Here is a 19,924-nt window from a genome sequence, read left to right on the forward strand (position 1 = left end):
CCCCCCCCCCCCCCCCCCCCCCTCCCCCCCTCCCCCCCCCCCCCCCCAACACTCACCTGACTTTGTAGTGTCTGACCTTTCCCCTGCAGGTCACAATCTGTTTTGCTATCACCCCAAAGCTTAGGCCTTGTGGAGATTATTCGGATCCACTGGTTTTTGGATTTTTGTTCGAGCACCTGTCTTTCATCATTGTTGGGGAATTAGATGTATGGGAGATTTATGCCTAATGTGAGATAATTTGCTAGCAAGACTCAAAGCCCAGATTTTCAGTTAAAATCCTGGCTTTTAAAAGTTTTTTCAAATTTTTATCTCTAGGAGTTTGTTTTTAAGTAATATCTTTCTAGGGTTATCTTTAACTCTGTTGCCGATAGCTAATTACAAACTTTTTAAAGGCCAGGCATTAAATACTAATGAGTCTGCTGTCTCTTAATTTGCTACACAACCAATCCTTAAGAAAGTAGGTGGCATAAGATTAGCATTGGACTGTCAGCTAGACCTGTGATTTCGCTGGTACAGGAAACTCTCTCCACCAAATCAGGTGGACACTTTCCCTGCAACTTAAGAGTATGAAAAAGCCTCCTGGAACTCTGAGGGTTTAAGTGACTCCACCAGGGTTCCACAGTCAGAATATAGAATGTTAGGTATATTTATGTTGAGAGGAGAATTATTGATGATGAGGCCTCTGGCTTTGTTTTTAATTTGAAAAGAGAGATGGAAAGTTGATAATGCAGCTTTACTTTTTCAGAATCAAAACTTTTTTTATATAAGTGAAATGTTTTTAATTTTTAGGAAGAAAAGAAGATTCTCTTCTATCATCCAAATGAAGTGGAAAAGAATGAAAAAATTAGAAATGTTGGATTATGTGAGGCTATTGTGCAGTTTACAAGGTAATACTTTGTAATTATCATATCGCACTGCTCGTTGAAATCTTAAAACTGCCTTAGAGACTTGTCCCAATTTTTTTTTTTATCCTTTTTAGGACCTTTAGTCCATCAAAACCTGCAAAATCCTTACACACACAGAAGAATAGACAGTTCTTCAATGAACCAGAAGAAAATTTCTGGATGGTCATGGTACTTAACATACAATGTATATCTTTCTAAAATATTTATAGTATATTTAAAATTTGAAGCGTATCCCACTTAATGTGTATGATTAGGTGTGTAAAAGCATGATGTTAGGTGAACACAACTTTACAGGTGTAAAGGTGGCAACCAAATAATGTTACAGGAGAATTTTACACCTTTGTAGTAGGGTTTGGATGTAATTTATTAATGCTGTTATTGTGAAATGACTATTCAGTGAGACCGAATTTGGATTATGCCTGCAGTTAGCATTTATAGAGTAAGATATTATTAAAAGCCTTGCTGTTGTGGCACCATAGAATTAGCAGTAAGGTTGAATGTAACTTCAAAATATCAAGCAAACTTCTAATGAAAGTATTTGTCTTTGTACCTATTTTGATCAGAGGGGGTTTGAATATGGCAGTATATTTAGCAAGTCAAAAAAAGATTACAGGAATTGCAATAGAAATAAAACAAGCAATCTATGCATAATTATATAATTTAATTTTTATCAAATTATGTAGGTTGTACGGAATCCCATGATTGAGAAACACAGTAAAGATGGAAAACCAGTTGTTGAATATCAAGAGGAAGAGTTGTTGGTAATTGTAACTTTTTAGTTCATTTTTTAGAATACCTTGTAAAATATTATTATAAAAATACATACTTAGTTGTAAGAATCGTTAGGGCAAAAATTTAAAGAGGTCTTATCTGCTTCTCAGTGCATATTGAGATGTCTTATAATACACATAATAATAGTTTATCCTTATATATTATCTTATAGTTATAAAGCATGTTACATATGTTACATAATTTGGTTCTCACAGCAACCCTGGAAGATAGGTGGTATAAGTAATAGGATAGAGTGTATCTGATCCTGTGATTTCACTGATGCACAGAACTTGCAGGTGAATTGCCTCTACAAATACAGGTTGAAACTTTCTCTGTAATTTACATTCTTAGACTGTTGTTTAGAACACCAAGAGATTAAGTGACTTGTTTAAGGTCACCCATCATGGGGATTTGAACCCAGGTCTTTCTGGCTTCCCTGCTAGCTCTTTATCTATTGTATAACACTGCCATTTTCTGTAAATAGTATTATCCCTGTTTTACAGTTGAGGAAACTGAGGCTCAGAGACTTTGTGACTTGCTAAAGATAAGACAGCTAGTAATTGAATTGAGCTAGTGTTCATATCTAAATCCTCTCACCCCCAAATCCAGTTTTCCTTACACTGCTAGTTAAGATCAATACTTTTTTAAAAATTCTCTCTGCTATATTTTCAGTACTGAGCACAGTTCCTTTTTTTGCAGTATATTTGCAATAGGCACTTGACATTTGTGGGATTGAATAAATAACTAAATAAATAAGCATCTTTCACAAGCAAAGATGTCATAGAACCATAGAGTTGGAAGGGTTCATAAGAGGTCATTACTCTATGAATTTGAAAGAAAATATCCCTTACTTTCCATATTTAGCTACCACGGGACCAAGTTTAAAAGAAATCTAAATGTTGAACCAAAAGTCAGTGTGAGAGGATATGTTTTTCTTGTCTCATCTTGAGATTTATTTATTCGGCATTTGTGGGTTTGTTTTTCTGATAGGACAAGGTGTACAGCTCTGTACTGCAACAATGCTATAGCATGTACAAGGTAAGTTTAACTATTTTTTAGAGCTTGGAGAGAGTTCTCTTTTAGGTGGTAGATGTTATATCGGCAATGCAATATTCACAATGCCTACGGCAATTACAGATATGCTGATGTAGTTATCAATCACAAAATATATTAGGCTTTCTATATGGGGGATAAAGAGAGAACATTTATTAAAATACCAAAAGACTGAGTCCCAGAACCAGAAAGTCAAAGCCATCAGAGTAGTTATGAAATTGGCACAGGTAGATAAAGTAGAAAGCACCCACATTCTCAAGCCTTTAAAACAGAACAGGCTACTTCAGGCAAAGGTCCTCCTCTCCCCACAGCAACCACCCAGCGTCCAGGAAGCGTGCTCCCAGCAGCTCCGGCCCCTGGAAGTCCTCAGCAGGAGTCCTTAGCAGAAATTATGGCAGGCTCACAAAAGGGGTTCGCACCTCCATCTCCACCTTGGACTGCTGCTGCCACCGTCGCCACCCTGCTAGCCACTGCAGGAACTCTAGCTTGGCTTCCGCTTCCTCTTGCCCCACCCCTTCCTGCTACGTCAGCAAGTCCAATGGGGCATGGAAGATCTTTAAATCCCATAACCCTTAGAGATGTTAAAATAGAAAGTAATTACCCACTTTCCTTCAATAGCAACAATGGCTAATAGCATTTGTATGACATTTTTAAGATTTGCAAACCATTTTACATATCATCTCATTTGATCCTTACAACAGCCCTAGGAGGTTGTAGGTACTGTTATTAGCTCCATTTCACAGATGACAGAACTGACTTAGAATGGTTGTGACTTGTCCAAGGGTTACAGCTGGTACACGAGGCAAGACTCAAACTCAGGTCTTACTGATTTCAAGTCTAGGATTCTTTGCAATGCACCATCTAGCTCTTAATAAGAATAGATTTGGAAGTTGGGGTCTTTTGTGCATATCTGTCCAAGAAGGGAGAGAATTTCAGTTTATGAGAATTATCACTGCAGTTTTTGTAGTAAGATTAGAACAGTCTTATGAAGTGATTTTTTTTTTTTGGAGAGGGAAGGCAAGGCAATTGGGGTTAAGTGACTTGCCCACACAACTATTAAATGTGTCAAATATCTGAGGTAAAATTTGAACTCAGGTCCTCCTGACTCCAGGACCAGTGCTCTATTCACTGTGCCACCTAGCTGCCACCTTCATTTTTTCTTTTTTCTTTTTTTAATGAAGTGGTATTGATGGATGTGATTGATAGTTTTACATCCATTGATAATTTTTTGCACATACTTAGAAACGTAGAATAGCTTTATTGCAAGTTCAAAAAAGGCAACAATCGCAATCTTTTGGTTAACTTGTTTTGTAATTCACTCTCATAATTAAAAGGGATATCAGAATGAGGTTGCTGTAGGGCAATGGAAGGTCTTAATATTGGAGAAACTGATATGTTTCTGTCTTTTAAACATTAGCTTTTTAATGGTACATTTATGAAAGCCATGGAAGATGGAGGTGTCAAGGTTCTAAAAGAAAGATTAGAAAAATTTTTCCATCGGGTAAGTTTTATGGCTTTTGTTTACATTTTTTAAATTAAAGTCTTGATGTATAATATTCATTGGAGACAAAATCTCTCTTCATCTTAAAAACATAAAACTTAAATATCCAGATAATAAAATGCTGTAGTAGTCACATTGTGGTAGAACCAGATCAAATAAGAAAATGCTTTAGGTCTAATTTGATACTGTTTTCATTACTCCATCAACTGCCAGAGAATCATGCAGATTAGTCATGGGAGATCAGATCTTTGGGTATCATCCTGATCTGATCCCATCCACTTATATTCAAACACAGGGTAGTCAGCCTTTAACCCACTGAAATTTTCTGTGAAATTGGTGTACTTTGGTTTCTTTTTTATGTATTGATTCTATTTAGAAAACAGATATTTTTGCAGAATCAAAGTGGGAACTTAGAACTGAACATTTATGATATTGTAGGAATGATGTTCTGTTAACATAAATATGTTCTATAAAAGTGATATACATTTCTTCCATACATCCATCCCCTGTTCAAAATTCATTTTGTGGTGGTTTTAAAGTGATTGTACTCAATTTATTTTCCTCCATAAAATGTTTCTTGATATGTTTTGAGAGATTCCTTTTGGTTTTGTGTATTATGTCATGACATCATATAATCCACAATTATGAAGATTAACTCTAGAAATACCCTTAGGCCTTGTATTCACCTTCATTTTCTTAATGGTAATCCTCAGACTATCCTCTTTTATCTCAGTCTTACCCAACCTGTTACAGTATATGATGGTATCTTTAGGCTGTTCAGAGTTGTAGGATGTGGACTTCTAAAAGAAGACCCCACTCTAAGGAAGCACTAATTTAAGGAATTTGGTATTTTTAAAGAAAACAACAATACATTAAATCATATGAGAGTAAAATGTTAATATAGTTAATAATTAATATAGTTAATAATTTGTTCATCACATGTATGGTAAAGTGTACATTGTAAAGTCTGAACCACACTCCATGTAGTAACCTAAAATCACTGACTTACTGGGAGAGTTGGGGATTAAAACAATGCTTTGTGTCATTTTTTTATGTACCAAGATATGTCTCTTAATCATCATGTAGCTTCTTTGCTAATGATGATTTATTTTGTACCTAATAGCACCAAAAGTTTATCTTTAAACAAACATAGAAGTAATGACTATTCAAAAAACATTTTTTGGTAGTTTTGCAGTTTTTAGAGATTTTGTTTAATGTTAGTAAGCTTTTTTTACTTTATTTTTCCCCACAGTATTTGCAAACCTTGCATTTACAGTCATGTGACCTACTTGACATCTTTGGTGGAATTAGCTTTTTCCCATTGGATAAAATGACTTACTTGAAAATCCAGTCCTTTATTAATAAGATGGAAGAAAGCTTGAATATAGTTAAATATACTGCCTTTCTCTATAATGATCAACTCATCTGGTAGGTATTCTTCCAAGTCTTGGAACTTATAATTAAAGTAGCTTAAAAAAATTTTTTTTTTTCATTTTGTCCGGATGTGTTGCTTATACACATAAAATTATGGTATTTTTTCCCTGCCATTCTTTTTCATTTTGGTGGTTTGTTATAGTCCAGGAACATTAAGATTATGACAAGCTGCTGCTGTTAATTTATTTTGATTCATTTTTTATCTCCTTCCTCTAAGTCGGTATTATATCCCTGTAATTAGTTTTGCTTACACTATTTAGATGCTAATTTATTTCTGCTCTTACTCTCATTCTTGTTTGCCTGTCCTATCCCAAGTTCCTTGAATTTACTTAAATTTCTAATTCCTCTTTTTATATAGTTATTTCTTCTTACCCATAGGATCATTGCTTTAGAGCTGAAAGGGATCTTGGAGTCATTCTAGTTCATTCCCTTCATTTTACAGTTGAAGAAATTTAGTTTCAGGGAAGTTAAATGATTTGCCCAAAGTCACAGGTAGTGTGGGACATTTGACACGTCAAAAATTGGCTTTGAACCCAAGTCCTCTGATTTGGACTCAAAGGTCAATGGGTTTTTGTTGTTGTGGCTTTTTTTTCAACTATGCTATGTTAGGGTTAGGGTTAACCCCCTCTTCTTACCCAGCTAAGTATATAATTTAGAGTTTTCTTTTCCACCCACATTCTAATTTTTTTTTTCTTTTTGGAGGGCAGTTGGGCTTAAGTGACTTGCCTGCGGCTAGTTTTTGTGTTAAGTGTCTGAGGCCAGATTTGAACTAAGGTCCTCCTGACTACAGGGCTGGTGCTCTATTCACTGCGCCACCTAGCTGCCCCCACATTCTGACTTTTTAAACAAATTATCCTGTTCTTTTGAGAGACTTATAATCCTTAAATTATCTTTGTGTATTCTTTCTTCAAGGTCACTTTCTTAGGCTTATATGGGATTTATGTGCATTTGAAAGGTGATATCTTTTGCCTTTTTTTCCTGCCCAAATTTTCTTCCACTTTAGTATTTTTATGTTCCAAATCTGTCGTTTTTTCTTTCATAACTTCTATTTCTTTGGACAAAATGCTTTCAAAATTTTATGCTCTGTTTTTGTTCCTTTAATTGTGTTTTGGGTTCTGATTTCTGATCTAATATGATTCCTAATATTTTCTTTTAACAATTTACTTCTTTTTTGAAATAATATAGAGTTGATCTTGTCTATTGTATAACCCAGAAAAGGAAATCTTTTCAAGCAGCAATCCTGGATTAATAAGTTATGGGTTAATTGATTTGCAGAGTCTAGGTAGCATATGTGTTATCAAAAAAGACAAGGAATAATGATTTATTTTCTATAAACCAAAAAAAATTTTAACCAAAGAGTAATCATTAAACCAAAGAAAAAGAATTAAAAGTTTCCCAAAAAATTTTAGAAAAATTTTTTTCATCGGTTAAGTTTTAGAAATTCAATTTCTGTTTTTCATTCTGAAAAATTCCTTAAAGAAAGGATTGTGAGATAGTCAAAATTGCACTGGCCCAAGATTGATTTTAGTTTTGACCCTATATTGACCCCACAGATCACTAACCTTTCTAGACTCCATTTCTTCCTCTTTAAAATGAAGGCATTAGGCTGACTTCTCTGCAGAGGTTCCTTTTATTTCTAATGTTCTCTGATTCTGTGAGCTAGACTTGAAATCAGGAAGACTTAGGTTCAGATCTCATTTGTGGTACTAGTTGTGTGATTTGGGAGCATGTTAACCTATCTGAGCCTCAGTTTTACCATCTTTAAAAAGGCGATCATAATACTTGCACTGTCTCTCTCTAAGGGTTGTTATGCGATAAAGTGCTTTGTAAAGCTAAAAATGCTATATAAGTGAGTTGTTATTGTTCATGTTAACCTTTTGCATTTCATAGAACATTACTTTTTATATTTGAAAAATACATCAAAACTTTAAAAATATCTAAGAAGTCTAAAGATCCTCTAAATTAGTAAATCATCTGCACTCTGTTTAAACTGTTCATAATTTAAATCTCTTAAGTCATTGCCCTGTGCTTTACTATATATAATGACTTCATAAACTTAAAGAATGCCCTAATATGAGTTACCAGTGGTTGTGCTGTATAGGAGTTGCTGGGGAAATTGACAAAAATAAGCTTAGATTAGCTTCTTATTCTGTATAGTTATTGAATGGTACTCAATTTAAATATAAAATTTCTCCACGTTTTACATGACTGCACATATATAACCTATATCAAATTGCTTACCATCTTAGGGAGGGGAGGAGAGAAAGGCAAATATGGAATTCTAAATTTGTTTAAAAATGAATATTAAAAATTGGCTTTACATGTCATTGGAAAAAAACAAAATATTATTTAAAAGGGGAAAAAAGATTTAAGAAATTTGGTGACAAAATGACTAAAGGTTAATAATAACTGTGGTTAGGGAGAAAATTTTAACAAAAATGAGGGTAAGGCATTTTAAAAGGTAAAATGGGTAATTTTGATTACAGGAAATTGTATGCTTTTGCAGGAACAGCTAGAATAGAATGGAAACTTATTTGGGGGAAAGTTTTCATCAGATATCTCTGATAGGGCCCTTACATCCTAGCAGTATAGGGAATTAAGGCACATATGCACACACAGTGAAGATTCATTGCCAAGTAGATAAGGGGATAAGTTTTCAAAAGAGGTATTATAGACTATTAATAATTATATGAAATACCTCTCCAAATCACTAATAATAAGAGAAATGCAAGTTAATGATGAAATTTGATCCAGAGAAGAGTTCAGAGATAGAAGGGACATGGGGTAATAAATGTCATATATGCAGTCAGATATGATTGATGTTTCATTGAACTGGGTTTTTTTCTTTTTCTTAGTATTTATTTTAATCTTTAGTCTTTATTACAATCTTTATTACCTGCTGGAAAAGAGTTGGCACAGAAATATGAATGTGATGTAAAAATAAAAGATACCAAAAAAATGTAAAAATTACAAATTCTAAAAATTGATAACTTTTACATTACTCATTTCCAGAGAGAAAGAACCTTCCCTTGTTATGAAGAAATACATCTAAACAAAAACATCTGATTCTTCTGAGGATGTATGTCAATGTATTCTGACAATAAATAACAATTAGGTCATTCTGTCCTAATAGTTCCTTACATCTCCAGTTGCTTTATCAGACATCTCAAACTGTATATCCCATGTAGACATCTTAAACTCAGCACATCTAAAACTGATTTACTGTCCTTTCCCCAAGCCTTCCCCTCTTTCTATCTTTCATTACTATGGAGGATACCACCATCCTCCTAGTTACGCAGGATCACAACCTAGCTGTTATCTCCAGCTTGTTACTTTCACACACACCCCACACCCCCGCCCATATCCAGTCGATGTTAAGCCCAAATCCTGATTATTTCTTCATAACATCTCTTGTATACCTACCTCTGCCCTTCTTTCTTTTGATATTGCTACCACCCTGGTGCAGGCCTGCTTCGTGTCTCTCCCCATTTCAGTCCATTCTCCACCCAGCTATCAAATTGATTTTCCTAAAAGTGCAGGTCTGACCATGTCAAACCCTATCCCTTTCCCTCCTCCCATTCAGTAAACTCCAGTGGCTCCCTGTTACCTCCAGGATCAAATAAAATTTCCTGTTTGGCCTTTAAAACCCAGCTTGACTTGCCCCCTTCCTGCCTTTCCAGTCTTCTTACACTTTACTGTCTCCCCACGCCTCACATGTGCTCTGCCATCCAGTGGCATTGGTGTCCTTGCTCTTCCTCTCATAAGGTACTCCACCTCCCAACTCCCTGAGTTTATATTGACTGTGTTCCCCATACCTGGAATGCTTTCCCTCTTGGGACCTCTTAACTCCCTTCAAGTCTCAGTTTAAGTTCAGTATCCTCCAAGAGAAATTGGGAAGACTTCTGGCAGCTGCTAGTCTTCCCCTAACACTGTGTATTTATTTTGTATGTATCCTGTAAGTACTTACCTGTGAATATTTTATTCCCCAGCAGGGTCATAGGAAAATAACTATAGATTTGGAAGGGACCCCAGAAGCCGCCTAGCCCAGGGTTTCCTAAACTTTTTCCACTCACAACCCCTCCAGTGCTCCTTGAACAACCCATAGTTTAAGAAACTAACCTCTGCATTTAATAGATGAGATACTGAAGTATAGGGTAGTTGTTTCTTGTCCAGAATAAGAGGTAGTAAGTGTAAGAGCCAAGATTTGAACCCAAGTCCTCTGACTCCAGACCCAGTTTTCTCTCCATCTACCCTACTGCCTTTCTTTGAGGGATATTTCCCCTTAAAGCTTTACATAAATGGGAATTGTTATCATTCATGGTAGAATGGCATGAGAAAATATTGTCTTTGTTATTGAAAGGATCAGTGTCTAGCACAGTGCCCAACATAGTCAAGTCAGCAAGTATTTATTAAGCACTTGTTGTTTGTCAGGTACTGCTGAGGGCACAAAGATAGACAATAACAGCCCCTACCCTCCAAGAGCTCACATTGTAATGGGGGAGAGAACATGTAGATAGCATGTTATATGCATGTTCTTCTCTGATGTTACTTTTGATTTATTTTGTGTGTGTATATGCACGTGCACAAACACACAAGGTAGATCAAAAGTAATGTCACAGGGGAAGGCACTGCCAGCTAGAGGGACTGGGAAGGCCTGTAGAGAGTGGGATTGGAGCTGTATCTTACAAGGAGGCCAGGGAAGCTAGGAGGCATGAGGTGAGGAGGGAGAGCATTCTGGAATAGCATAGATGTGGGAAAGGGGCTGTCACGTGTGCTATATATCAAGTAGGGCCAGAACTGCTAGTTCATAGATTGTATCAAGGAGAGTAAAGTATAAGAAGATTGGAAAGGTAGGAAGGGGCCAGGTTTTGAAAAGTTTTAAATGCCAGAAGAGTTTATGTTTGGTCCTAGTCATAATTGGGAATCACTGGAGTTTATTGAGTAGGAAGTTTGACATGATCAACCCCATACTCTAGGAAGATCATTTTGGCAGCTGGGTAGAGGAGGGACTGGGGAGAGACCTGAGGGAGAGAGACCAACCAGAAGGCTGTTGTATTAGTCCAGGCACTGAGTTATGAGGAACTGTGCTAGAGTGTTGTCAAGACTTGAAAGCAGACTTGATATGCGGGGTGGGTGCAAGTGAGGAGTTAAAGATGATGTAGAAGTTGCAAGCCTGGCCGAGTGGGAGAATGGTGACACCCTTGGCAGGGAAGTTCAGAAGAAGGGAGGATTTGGGGTCAAAAATAATGAGTTCTTTTTGGGCACACTGAGTTTGAGATACCTGGTGACATGTTTTGAAGTGTCAGTAGGCAGTTTTTGATGCAGAGTTGGTGCTCACAAGAGACACTCAGGCTGGGTATATAGATAGGAGAATCATCTTTACAGAGGTTATAACTCAGAGGAGCTGATGAGATCACTGAGAGAGAGAATGTCAAGCTCCATAAATTCCAGTGGCTCACTATGCTTCTGGTCTCCGATTCACACTCCTCTATGGCATGTTGACAGCCTGGTTCTGAACTACTTTTCTAGCTCTATTATGCATTATTTCCCTTCATCTATAGTAGAGTCCCCTCAAACTGACCACCTTGCTGCAACTCAAATACTGCCTTCTCCATGAGGCCTTCCCTAATTCCCCCAAACTGCTAGTGCTTTCACTGAAAATTATCTCATATTTATTTTCCTTGTATCAGTCATCAGCAGGAACTTGCCAAGCATCTAATATTTTCTAGATACTGCAGATACAAAAACAAAGAATGAAACAATTATATGTGTGTATATACAATCATCCCTGATGGAATATGAGTTCCTTGAGGGGAGGAACTATATGATTTTTTTTCCTATGTATTCCTACTACCTAAGATAATTTTTGGTATATAGTAAGCACTTACTAAGTACTTTTCCATTCCATTATGCCTTGTTTAATGCTGTTAATTATGGCATTATCGAATAGTTATCTGTGCAGTTGGATTTATCAAGATGTCTATACAATCTCAACATGTGCATGAGAAATTCCTTTTTTTTGCTCATTTTGTACATTACAGTTCTTTATGTTGTGTTGTTTTTCTGAAGATAGTATTGATGTGGTGAAAAGTGATGTCATTTGATTTTTCTTTGGGGACTTTTTTTCTCTTTTCTGATGAGAGAGTTTAACTGTTTGCTATATGTAATTTATTAGAGTTTGAAAATTTTAAATATTCTTTTTAATGTCTTGCACACTTCTTAAGTTATTCTGAAAATTAAATTGTGTGGTCTTTTTTTTTTGCTTTTTTTTTTTGGAGGGCAATTTGGGTTAAGTGATTTGCACAAGGTCACACAGCTAGTAAGTGTTAAGTATCTGAGGTCGGATTTGAACTCAGGCCCTTCTGACTCCAGGCCAGGTACTATATTCACATTGCCACCTAGCTGTAACCATTGTGTGGTCTTTTTAAAAAAAACTTTATGGGGCCAGCCACTTGACACATTTTTTTTTTTAACACATTTGAGTAATCCGCAAACGTCACAGAACCTCAGTTTAACTGCCTTTCCTTGAGTACCCTATTTTTGTTCAATGAGCAGTGTTGACATTTTTAAGACCTAATAAGCATTTCCTGCTTAGTCTTCTGTTGTGTAGTTTAACAGAGAGAATTTTCTAGTGCTCTAACTGTACCACTAGTCCTACTTAGAAATTTTTGTATTTTTGATACTTGTTGGAACAGACTGAAAGAAGGACCAGTGTTTTCCTTTCTTTTCCCATCTTAAAGCAAAATCAGGTAGTTACTTTCCATCTACTTGGATTAAAGATGTCTTCTGACCTTATATCTGTAGGTTGTTGCCAAAGCTGGTATGACACTGGAAGCAGCATTAAAGGCTTTTTCTTGGCATTTGTCTTCTCACCTTGACTCAGTTCTGTACTTCTTTTATTACTTGACAGCATTTTTTTGGCTTTTGAATGTGTCCACCTTCACTACTAGAAACTGAGAAGTGTTAATGTATAGATTTCCCTTTCCCTAGGAGCTCTGGATGAGACTTATACAGAAACAAGGAGTGTGACTTAGTACCGAGTCATTTTACAAACTAAATGTCTGTCTCTTGCTACCCAAAATAAAGCTCTTTAATACAACTAAGAAAGTCCTCTGAAAGATCCTACATATTCATGTCAACAAATGTTTTTTAAGTGCCTACTATATGCCAGGCATAAGATTAAGTTGTTTTGAATTTTCCTTTATTTAAATTGTGTGATGCAAGGACAGGATACTGCACAGAACTAATTTGAAAGACAGATTCAGTTTGCTCTTTTCTCTTTGGACTATTAATCTTATGATCTCTCAGTTATCAGGGAGAATTGTTTGTTCACGAGGTATGAACAGAAAAATGAATGAACTCTTTTGTGATCAGGATGGCCGAAAGGTAAAGGGATGATTTCAAAGCTTTAACTTATGTTTTTTCCCCAATAATTTCAGGAGTGGATTGGAACAAGATGACATGAGAATTTTATACAAATACCTCACTACATCCCTATTTCCAAGACACATTGAGCCTGAGGTATGGACATCAAAATATATTATGCATTTTGAGGATTATTATTCCATTTTTTTATAGTGTCAGTCATTTAATAATTCAGTAACACGAGATAGTTATTGTATATGCCAAGCCCTTGGCAAAAATAATCGTCAGAAAGATGTTGTGGTAACAGTATTTTGTGAAAGGAACTGTGTGCTTTAGGTCTGATGTTAAACACTGAATTTGTTGCATTTTCACCAAGTAGAGGATAATTCCATAATATCCCTTCCTTAAACTCTTGTTCTGTCTTATGAAGCATTCAATGCTGTAGTGATATTGCCTGCTCAGTTTCTGTATTCTATTTAACTTTCACATATGCAGTCATGAACATTCAGGTAAGCACAAAGTCTTTATGCCATAAACATGACATATATTCTAAATGTTAAAAAAAAATACACTAAACTCTAAGAGGACTTAAGACCTAATTTGGTGAGAAATTAAAAACTAATTCAATATTTGTAAGCTCATGTACTTTCTATAAAGCCTCTATTTTGGCAGTCTTTTTTTTTTAAGGTTATGAACTTAAAAAGTACAATTTATGTCAGCATGAGGGAGTAGATGCAAACTTAGAGAGGGAGTTCTAGCACTATACCTGAATAGTTTCCAAGCATTTCATTTTTTGTTCCTTTATACACCCATAAAAATAGATAAAAACATGTGTTTCCTTGAGGAATATCAATTAACACACTCCTCATCCTATAAAACATTTAGAAGGCATTCAGTTTGGTAATGACTTGGTTACCTTACAAGGAGTTCACTTGTGACCTCCAAGTGCCAAACACATTGTTTTTGCAGTAGAAAATGGAAAATTTAAGTTCATTAAGAAGCATCATAGCACAATGAAAAGTGCCATGAGGATCTGGAGTCATAGGTCCTGAATTCAAGTCCCCATTCTGTTAGATTTATAACCCATGTGACCTTGAGCAAGTTCTTTAACATCTCTTGGGCCAGATTTTTCTCTGTAAAAAAAGAATCTGTAAAATGAAGGTATTGGCCATCAAGTTCAGTCTCTTCATCGTACAATGGAAGAAATTAAGGCCCAGAGAAGAGAAGTGACTTGTGCCCAAAGTCATGCAGGTATTTACAGAGGCAGGGTTTTTTGTTTATTTTTTTTTTCAGAATTGGGATTTGAATCTAGGTCTCTTCACTACAAATCTAATGCTCTTTTTGCTCATGTTACTTCTGAGTCTATGATCTTAGGACTTTAATTATCGATTATTTTTATTCATAAATGAGTAAATTAGAATGTGAATTGTAGGATAGAATGAAGTTCAAGAAATGTTTTTAAGTGCCTATTATATTGTACAAGTCACTATGAAAGGCCCTTGGCCTACAAAGAAAAAAAAACCTGCCCCGAAGAAGTTTATGGTGTCCTGGGGGATGCCACACATACACAGAAGTAAATGTAAGGTAATTTGAGCAAGTAGAGAGTATTAACAACCTGATGAAGGGATGAGGGAAGGCTTTATAAAGAATGTGAACCATGTGATAAGCCTTGAAGGATCATAGATTTAAAACTGAAAGGGACCTCAAAGACGTTCTATAATTGCCTTGTTTTATGATAAGGTAGCTGAGGCCCAGAGTGCTGCCCATGATCATCCAGGTCTTAAGCTGGTTTGGAGGGGAGGACAGGACTCTAAAGTGGGGGAAAGAAGGGGCAGAGGGCATTGGAGGCATACAACCAGGGAAGAGGGAGTGTTGAGTTTGCAGAATAGCCAGAGTCTAGTTTATTGGGAATATCAGTTCCCATAATGCAATCATGATTAAAATCAATAAGGCCTGTTGTCATTTCTATTTTTTTTAAACTTCTTGGTTTAAATTTAAAGCATGCATTTTCTAGAGGACTTTAAACTGAAATAAACTAGCACATATAAATGTTCTTTTTTCATAGCTTTGAAAGCGGGGGAAAAGCTCATTTGTAAGTCATTTCCCAACTTTTGACTTGTTTATAGTTGGCAGGAAGGGATTCACCAATCCGAGCAGAAATGCCAGGAAATCTTCAACATTATGGAAGGTAATTTATCTTCTGATATATTCTTTTGGTTTCTTATTAGTTTTTAGATGTATATTTTTTTCTTTTTGGAGGGGGGAAGGTAGGGCAATTGGGTTAAGTGACTTGCCCAAGGTCATACTTCTAGATGTATTTTAAAATAAAATCACGAGCAGAATCAAAATGAATTCTTTTCATATTATGGAAAGTCCACATTATTTCTTGATGTGAGGAAATTATACAGTATAGAAATATTATATTTGTTTGCAGGTCAATACAAAGATTTGTTGTTTTCTGATTACAAGAAGATAGTATAAACTATCAGACATGAGGTTTTATCTTACCATATCGATGTTATCTTACAGATAAATGTTAAATAAGATGTCATCTTATAGATAAAGGTATAGACATTTTACTTTAGTATGTCAGGTAGGCCTTTAGAACCTAATTAAAGTATATCTATGACAAAAGTAGAATATTTATGGTTTTCATATAGTACTAGTCACAGAAGAAATGTCATAGTTTCCCATTTAAATAACAAACAAAAACCCCAAAGTTGCTTTTTCACAATTCTTCTGGTTTAACACAGTTCTAGTATTACCCTATATTTTATCTTGGCTTTCAAAAACTTTATACATTTGTGTAAAATGGCATATATTTTGCTGCAAAACCATAACTTTTCTAATGAATGTGAGTCATTTTTGTGCTTGCTTTTAAGATTTCTTACTGGGCCCTTGAATCTTAATGATCCAGAAGCAAAATGCAGATTTCCCAAAATTTTTGTAAATACAGATGACACTTATGAAGAGCTTCATTTAATTGTTTATAAGGTAATATCACCATTTCTCCCTAAATATTATTAATCATTACTGAGTATTGGTATATGTGAGTACATACCCAAATGTTATGTATATTTCTATGACAAGCTGTTTATTGGGATTTCTACAAAGTGGCAATTATTTTTTAAAACTTCAAAATGTATGTGTACTTTCTTGGAATTGTAGTTAGTTTTCATATATGTCTTTGAATGATCTTGTATTGTCATTAATGAAGCAGTACTTGTCTAGGCTTGTCATTTAGTTCTTATATAATTCATATAGAAAGATCTTGAAGGCAAAAGGGGGGATGGTGTTGGAGCCAAAGAATGATAATGGCCTTCTGATACTGTCTCACTCTGGTGGCTTTCCAGACTTGAACAGTATCAGCTTGCTTCTAGTTTGGATTTTAATATTGGTAGTGATGTATAAGTCAATTATATGAAAACTCATCTGTTGCCTTCATCAAAATGAACACTCTATTATGTAATTTGAGGAGAATTTTATCACTTATATAGGAAAACCATAGGACTAGAATATATTTTTGTTACTTTAAAGAAGTTTTTACTAATATCCTTTAAGAGTTTAATTTTTAAGAGTGATTATATAGGAGCAACTGGGTGGTGCGGTGAATAGAGCACTGGCCTTGGAGGCAGGAGGACCTGAGTTCAAATCCAGCCTCAGACACTTAACACTAGTCGTGTGACCTTGGACAAGTCACTTAACCCCAATTACCCTGCCTTCCCCCCTCCAAAAAAAAGGGCCAAAAAAATAATTTTGTACATTTTTAGTACATTTATTAGGTTTTAAATTTTAAGATCATATTCGAAATATAAAACTAGTAGTTGTATGTGACAACATACGGTACACCTTAATAGAAAAATAAATAAATATGTATGTAGTAAACATGTAAAAAATAACTGGATTTCACATTTTTAATTAGACAAGCTATAAAATTTTAGTACATAGAATATTATTTTTTATATATTTATATTTTTATTTCTCTTTATATGAAATTTAGAAATATCACATTAAGCATTAAATTATGATTCTAAGATTTTCCTAGAAATGACCTAGAATAAAATGTTTGTACTTACACACTCAGCAAAACAACCACCACAACAGTAATAACAGCAGCAATAGGTTGCATTTATGTAAAGTATCCCAAAAGACATAGTGTGATTTTAAGCTTTAGTAGTAGCTTTTACCCTGTAAAGGTGCTTGAAGGCTTGTAAAATTCCTTGCATATGTTACCTCATTTGATCCTCTCAACTGTGAGAGGTTGGTGCTATTATTATTCTCACTTTACAGATGAGGAAACTGAGGCAAACAGGGTAAGTGACTTGCCCAAGGTCAGTTAGTAAGTATCTGAAGGCAGTATTTAAACTCAGGTCTTCCAATACTATCCAGTGTGACATCCAGCTGCTCAAAAGAAATTACATACGGAATAAGTGTAGTAGAGGCTGCATGGAAAAGTAGATAAAATGCCACTTTTTGGGGGGAGGGGAGAAAGCAAGGCAGTTGGAGTTAAGTGACTTGCCCAAGGTCACAGAGCTAGTAAGTGTGTCAAGTGTCTAAGGCTGGATTTGAACTTGGGTCCTTCTGACTCCAGGGCCTGTGCTCTGTTCACTGTGCCACCTAGCTGCCCCTAAAGTGCTACTTTTGAACCAGGAAGACTTGAGTTTGAATCCTGCCTTGACTTCTGTGTGGCACTAAGTCATTTGAAGTCTAAGCCTCAGTTTCTTCATCTATGAAATGGATATGATAATAGCATTAGCTCCCAACTGTTATAACAAATAAATTGAATAATATATAAGTGCTTGGCGAACTTTAAAGTGTTATATAAAACTAGCTATAATTTTCTTTTAAACCTTATTTTAATAATTCTTTTCAAGTGTTTGAAGGGCTGTCAAATAGATGACAGATTAGATGTGCTCTGCCTGGCCCTAGAGACTCTAGGAACTAGGAAATAATAGATGAAAGCTTGATGTAAGGAAAGATTGCCTAATAAACTTCAGAAATAGAATGAGCTGCCCCAAGAAGGTGTAAGTCTCCAGTCACCCGAATTTTTCAAGCAAAAGATGGATGACCAGTTGTTGGGAGGTAGAGTATGGTATTTCTAATTCTCTCCTGTGACTACAGAGTGTTTTTGAAACACTATTTGGCCTGCAAGTTCGGAAGTCTTCCTCATTCCCAAATTTCCCAATAAACTTAGTGGCCACAGGTTACGCAGGGGAGGAAAAGAAAAAACTGTGTTCTATAACCTGGTTTAATGTGGTGGTGGTTTTTCCCTCTCTTAGGCCATGAGTGCAGCAGTTTGTTTCATGATCGACGGTAAGTATAGCACTTTTATCTATCTTCAGATGAAAAATCATTCTGTTGCCTTCTTCTGTGATTAAAACATAAATTAAATCAAAAACATAAATCACAGACATAGAAGGATATACTGTGAAACACCAAGTAAAACGTGATTGCCCTAACTTTATGGTCATGTCATTCAGGATAGATTCTTCAGGTGGGTGTTGGAAGGTAAAATCATCCTGTTAGTTTGGCCCAATTAGGGAGTACTGAAATAGGGCTTATAATGTGTATTTTCTTTCTTCATAAATGTTATAGATTTTTTCTCTTGTGTTTTTATTTTTATTTCATATTTTGCTTTTTGGAGGGGAAGAGCTGGGCAATTGGGGTTAAATGACTTGTCCAAGGTCACACGGCTAGTAAGTGTTTAGTGTCTGAGGCCAGATTTGAACTCAGGTCCTCCTGACTCCAGGGCCAGTGTTCTATTCACTGTGCCACCTAGCCACCCTTCGTGTTTTGTTTCTTTTTTCATTTATTTATTTATAAAGCAGTTGGGGTTAAGTAACTTGCTCAAGGTTACACGGCCAGGTGTTTCTGGGTGGGTGCTAAGTGTTTGAGCTCGGATTCAGTCATCCCGACTCTGGGCCGGTGCTCTTACTCACTGCGCTACTTGGCTGCCCCACACCTCTCGTGTTTTTATTAGAGGAATAAGATTTGATCAGGTTATTTCAGATTATTTGATCACTTTGCATCTAGCAAAGTGATTTGAATATTTAAATATAGGAGAGAGAAAATAAATGATTCCCTTCTTTTACATGAAATAACTAAAATAGAGGAAAAACATTTACGATATTTTTTACTCAGCCTCTGTGCAGCCTTCTTTGGATTTTTGCCGAAGATTGGACAGCATCGTTGGACCTCAGCTAACAGTTTTAGCATCGGACATTTGTGAACAATACAACATCAACAAAAGAATATCAGGGTTTGTACTATGCTTTATTTGCATACCCTTTCAGACACTGAGAGTGTGTATAACTAACACTTCATTTTAAGTTTTATCTTGTATCAGTGCTGCACAAAATGGATGCATTTAATGTGTACCTTTCAGTGGTTTTCCCCTAGTTATGATAAAGTAAGCTGAGTTGTTTGCCTTTGCTCCAGTTTCCATTAGCTACACATTTTTTTGAGGAACTGAGTGGGATTAGAGTGTAACTTTTGACTCTCAAACAGTTGTTTTTTGTTTTTTTTACTAATGGATTAGTTTCAAACTAAGGGATTGAACCTATACTAGCCTTATTAGTACCATGTTCTTAATCACTTGAACTAAGCAACTAAACTATTAAAGAGTACTTTAGTTTTCATTGAGTTATTAGGACATTGAGCAGTAACCAAGACCTATTTGTTTTAAGCATTTTATCTGTTTAAACTGATAGTGTCCCTGGATAAAATAAAATATATTTAAAAGTTATAGGCAGAATGTGGTGGTGCACACCTGCAATCCTTGGTACTGAGGAAGGTTGAGCCTGATGGGTCCCTTGAGTTTGAGAGTTCTGAGTGTCAGTAGGGCTCAAGCTGGTTGAGTGTTTGCCAAAGTCTGGCACCAATGCCCCCAGACATG

General features: G+C 35.8%; 1 protein-coding gene across 1 annotated transcript in view; it reads left to right on the top strand.

Moving 5' to 3' along the window:
* The first annotated feature begins 731 nt into the window (after nucleotides 1–731).
* Nucleotides 732–19,924, top strand: part of CCZ1 (CCZ1 homolog, vacuolar protein trafficking and biogenesis associated) — a 32,939-nt gene continuing 13,746 nt past the window's right edge. The window contains exons 1-11 of the mRNA XM_069084891.1: nucleotides 732–887; nucleotides 980–1,073; nucleotides 1,589–1,666; nucleotides 2,667–2,714; nucleotides 4,147–4,230; nucleotides 5,483–5,658; nucleotides 13,104–13,185; nucleotides 15,156–15,217; nucleotides 15,912–16,023; nucleotides 18,309–18,342; nucleotides 19,171–19,288. Coding sequence (XP_068940992.1) covers nucleotides 1,065–1,073; nucleotides 1,589–1,666; nucleotides 2,667–2,714; nucleotides 4,147–4,230; nucleotides 5,483–5,658; nucleotides 13,104–13,185; nucleotides 15,156–15,217; nucleotides 15,912–16,023; nucleotides 18,309–18,342; nucleotides 19,171–19,288 — 803 coding nt within the window. The 5' untranslated portion in view covers nucleotides 732–887; nucleotides 980–1,064. The remainder of the gene's footprint in view (nucleotides 888–979; nucleotides 1,074–1,588; nucleotides 1,667–2,666; nucleotides 2,715–4,146; nucleotides 4,231–5,482; nucleotides 5,659–13,103; nucleotides 13,186–15,155; nucleotides 15,218–15,911; nucleotides 16,024–18,308; nucleotides 18,343–19,170; nucleotides 19,289–19,924) is intronic.

This window comes from Petaurus breviceps, unplaced genomic scaffold, assembly GCF_028583685.1.
Source record: "Petaurus breviceps papuanus isolate PSGF00001 unplaced genomic scaffold, PetGlider_PUasm1.0 175, whole genome shotgun sequence".
NCBI classification, from domain to species: domain Eukaryota; kingdom Metazoa; phylum Chordata; class Mammalia; order Diprotodontia; family Petauridae; genus Petaurus; species Petaurus breviceps.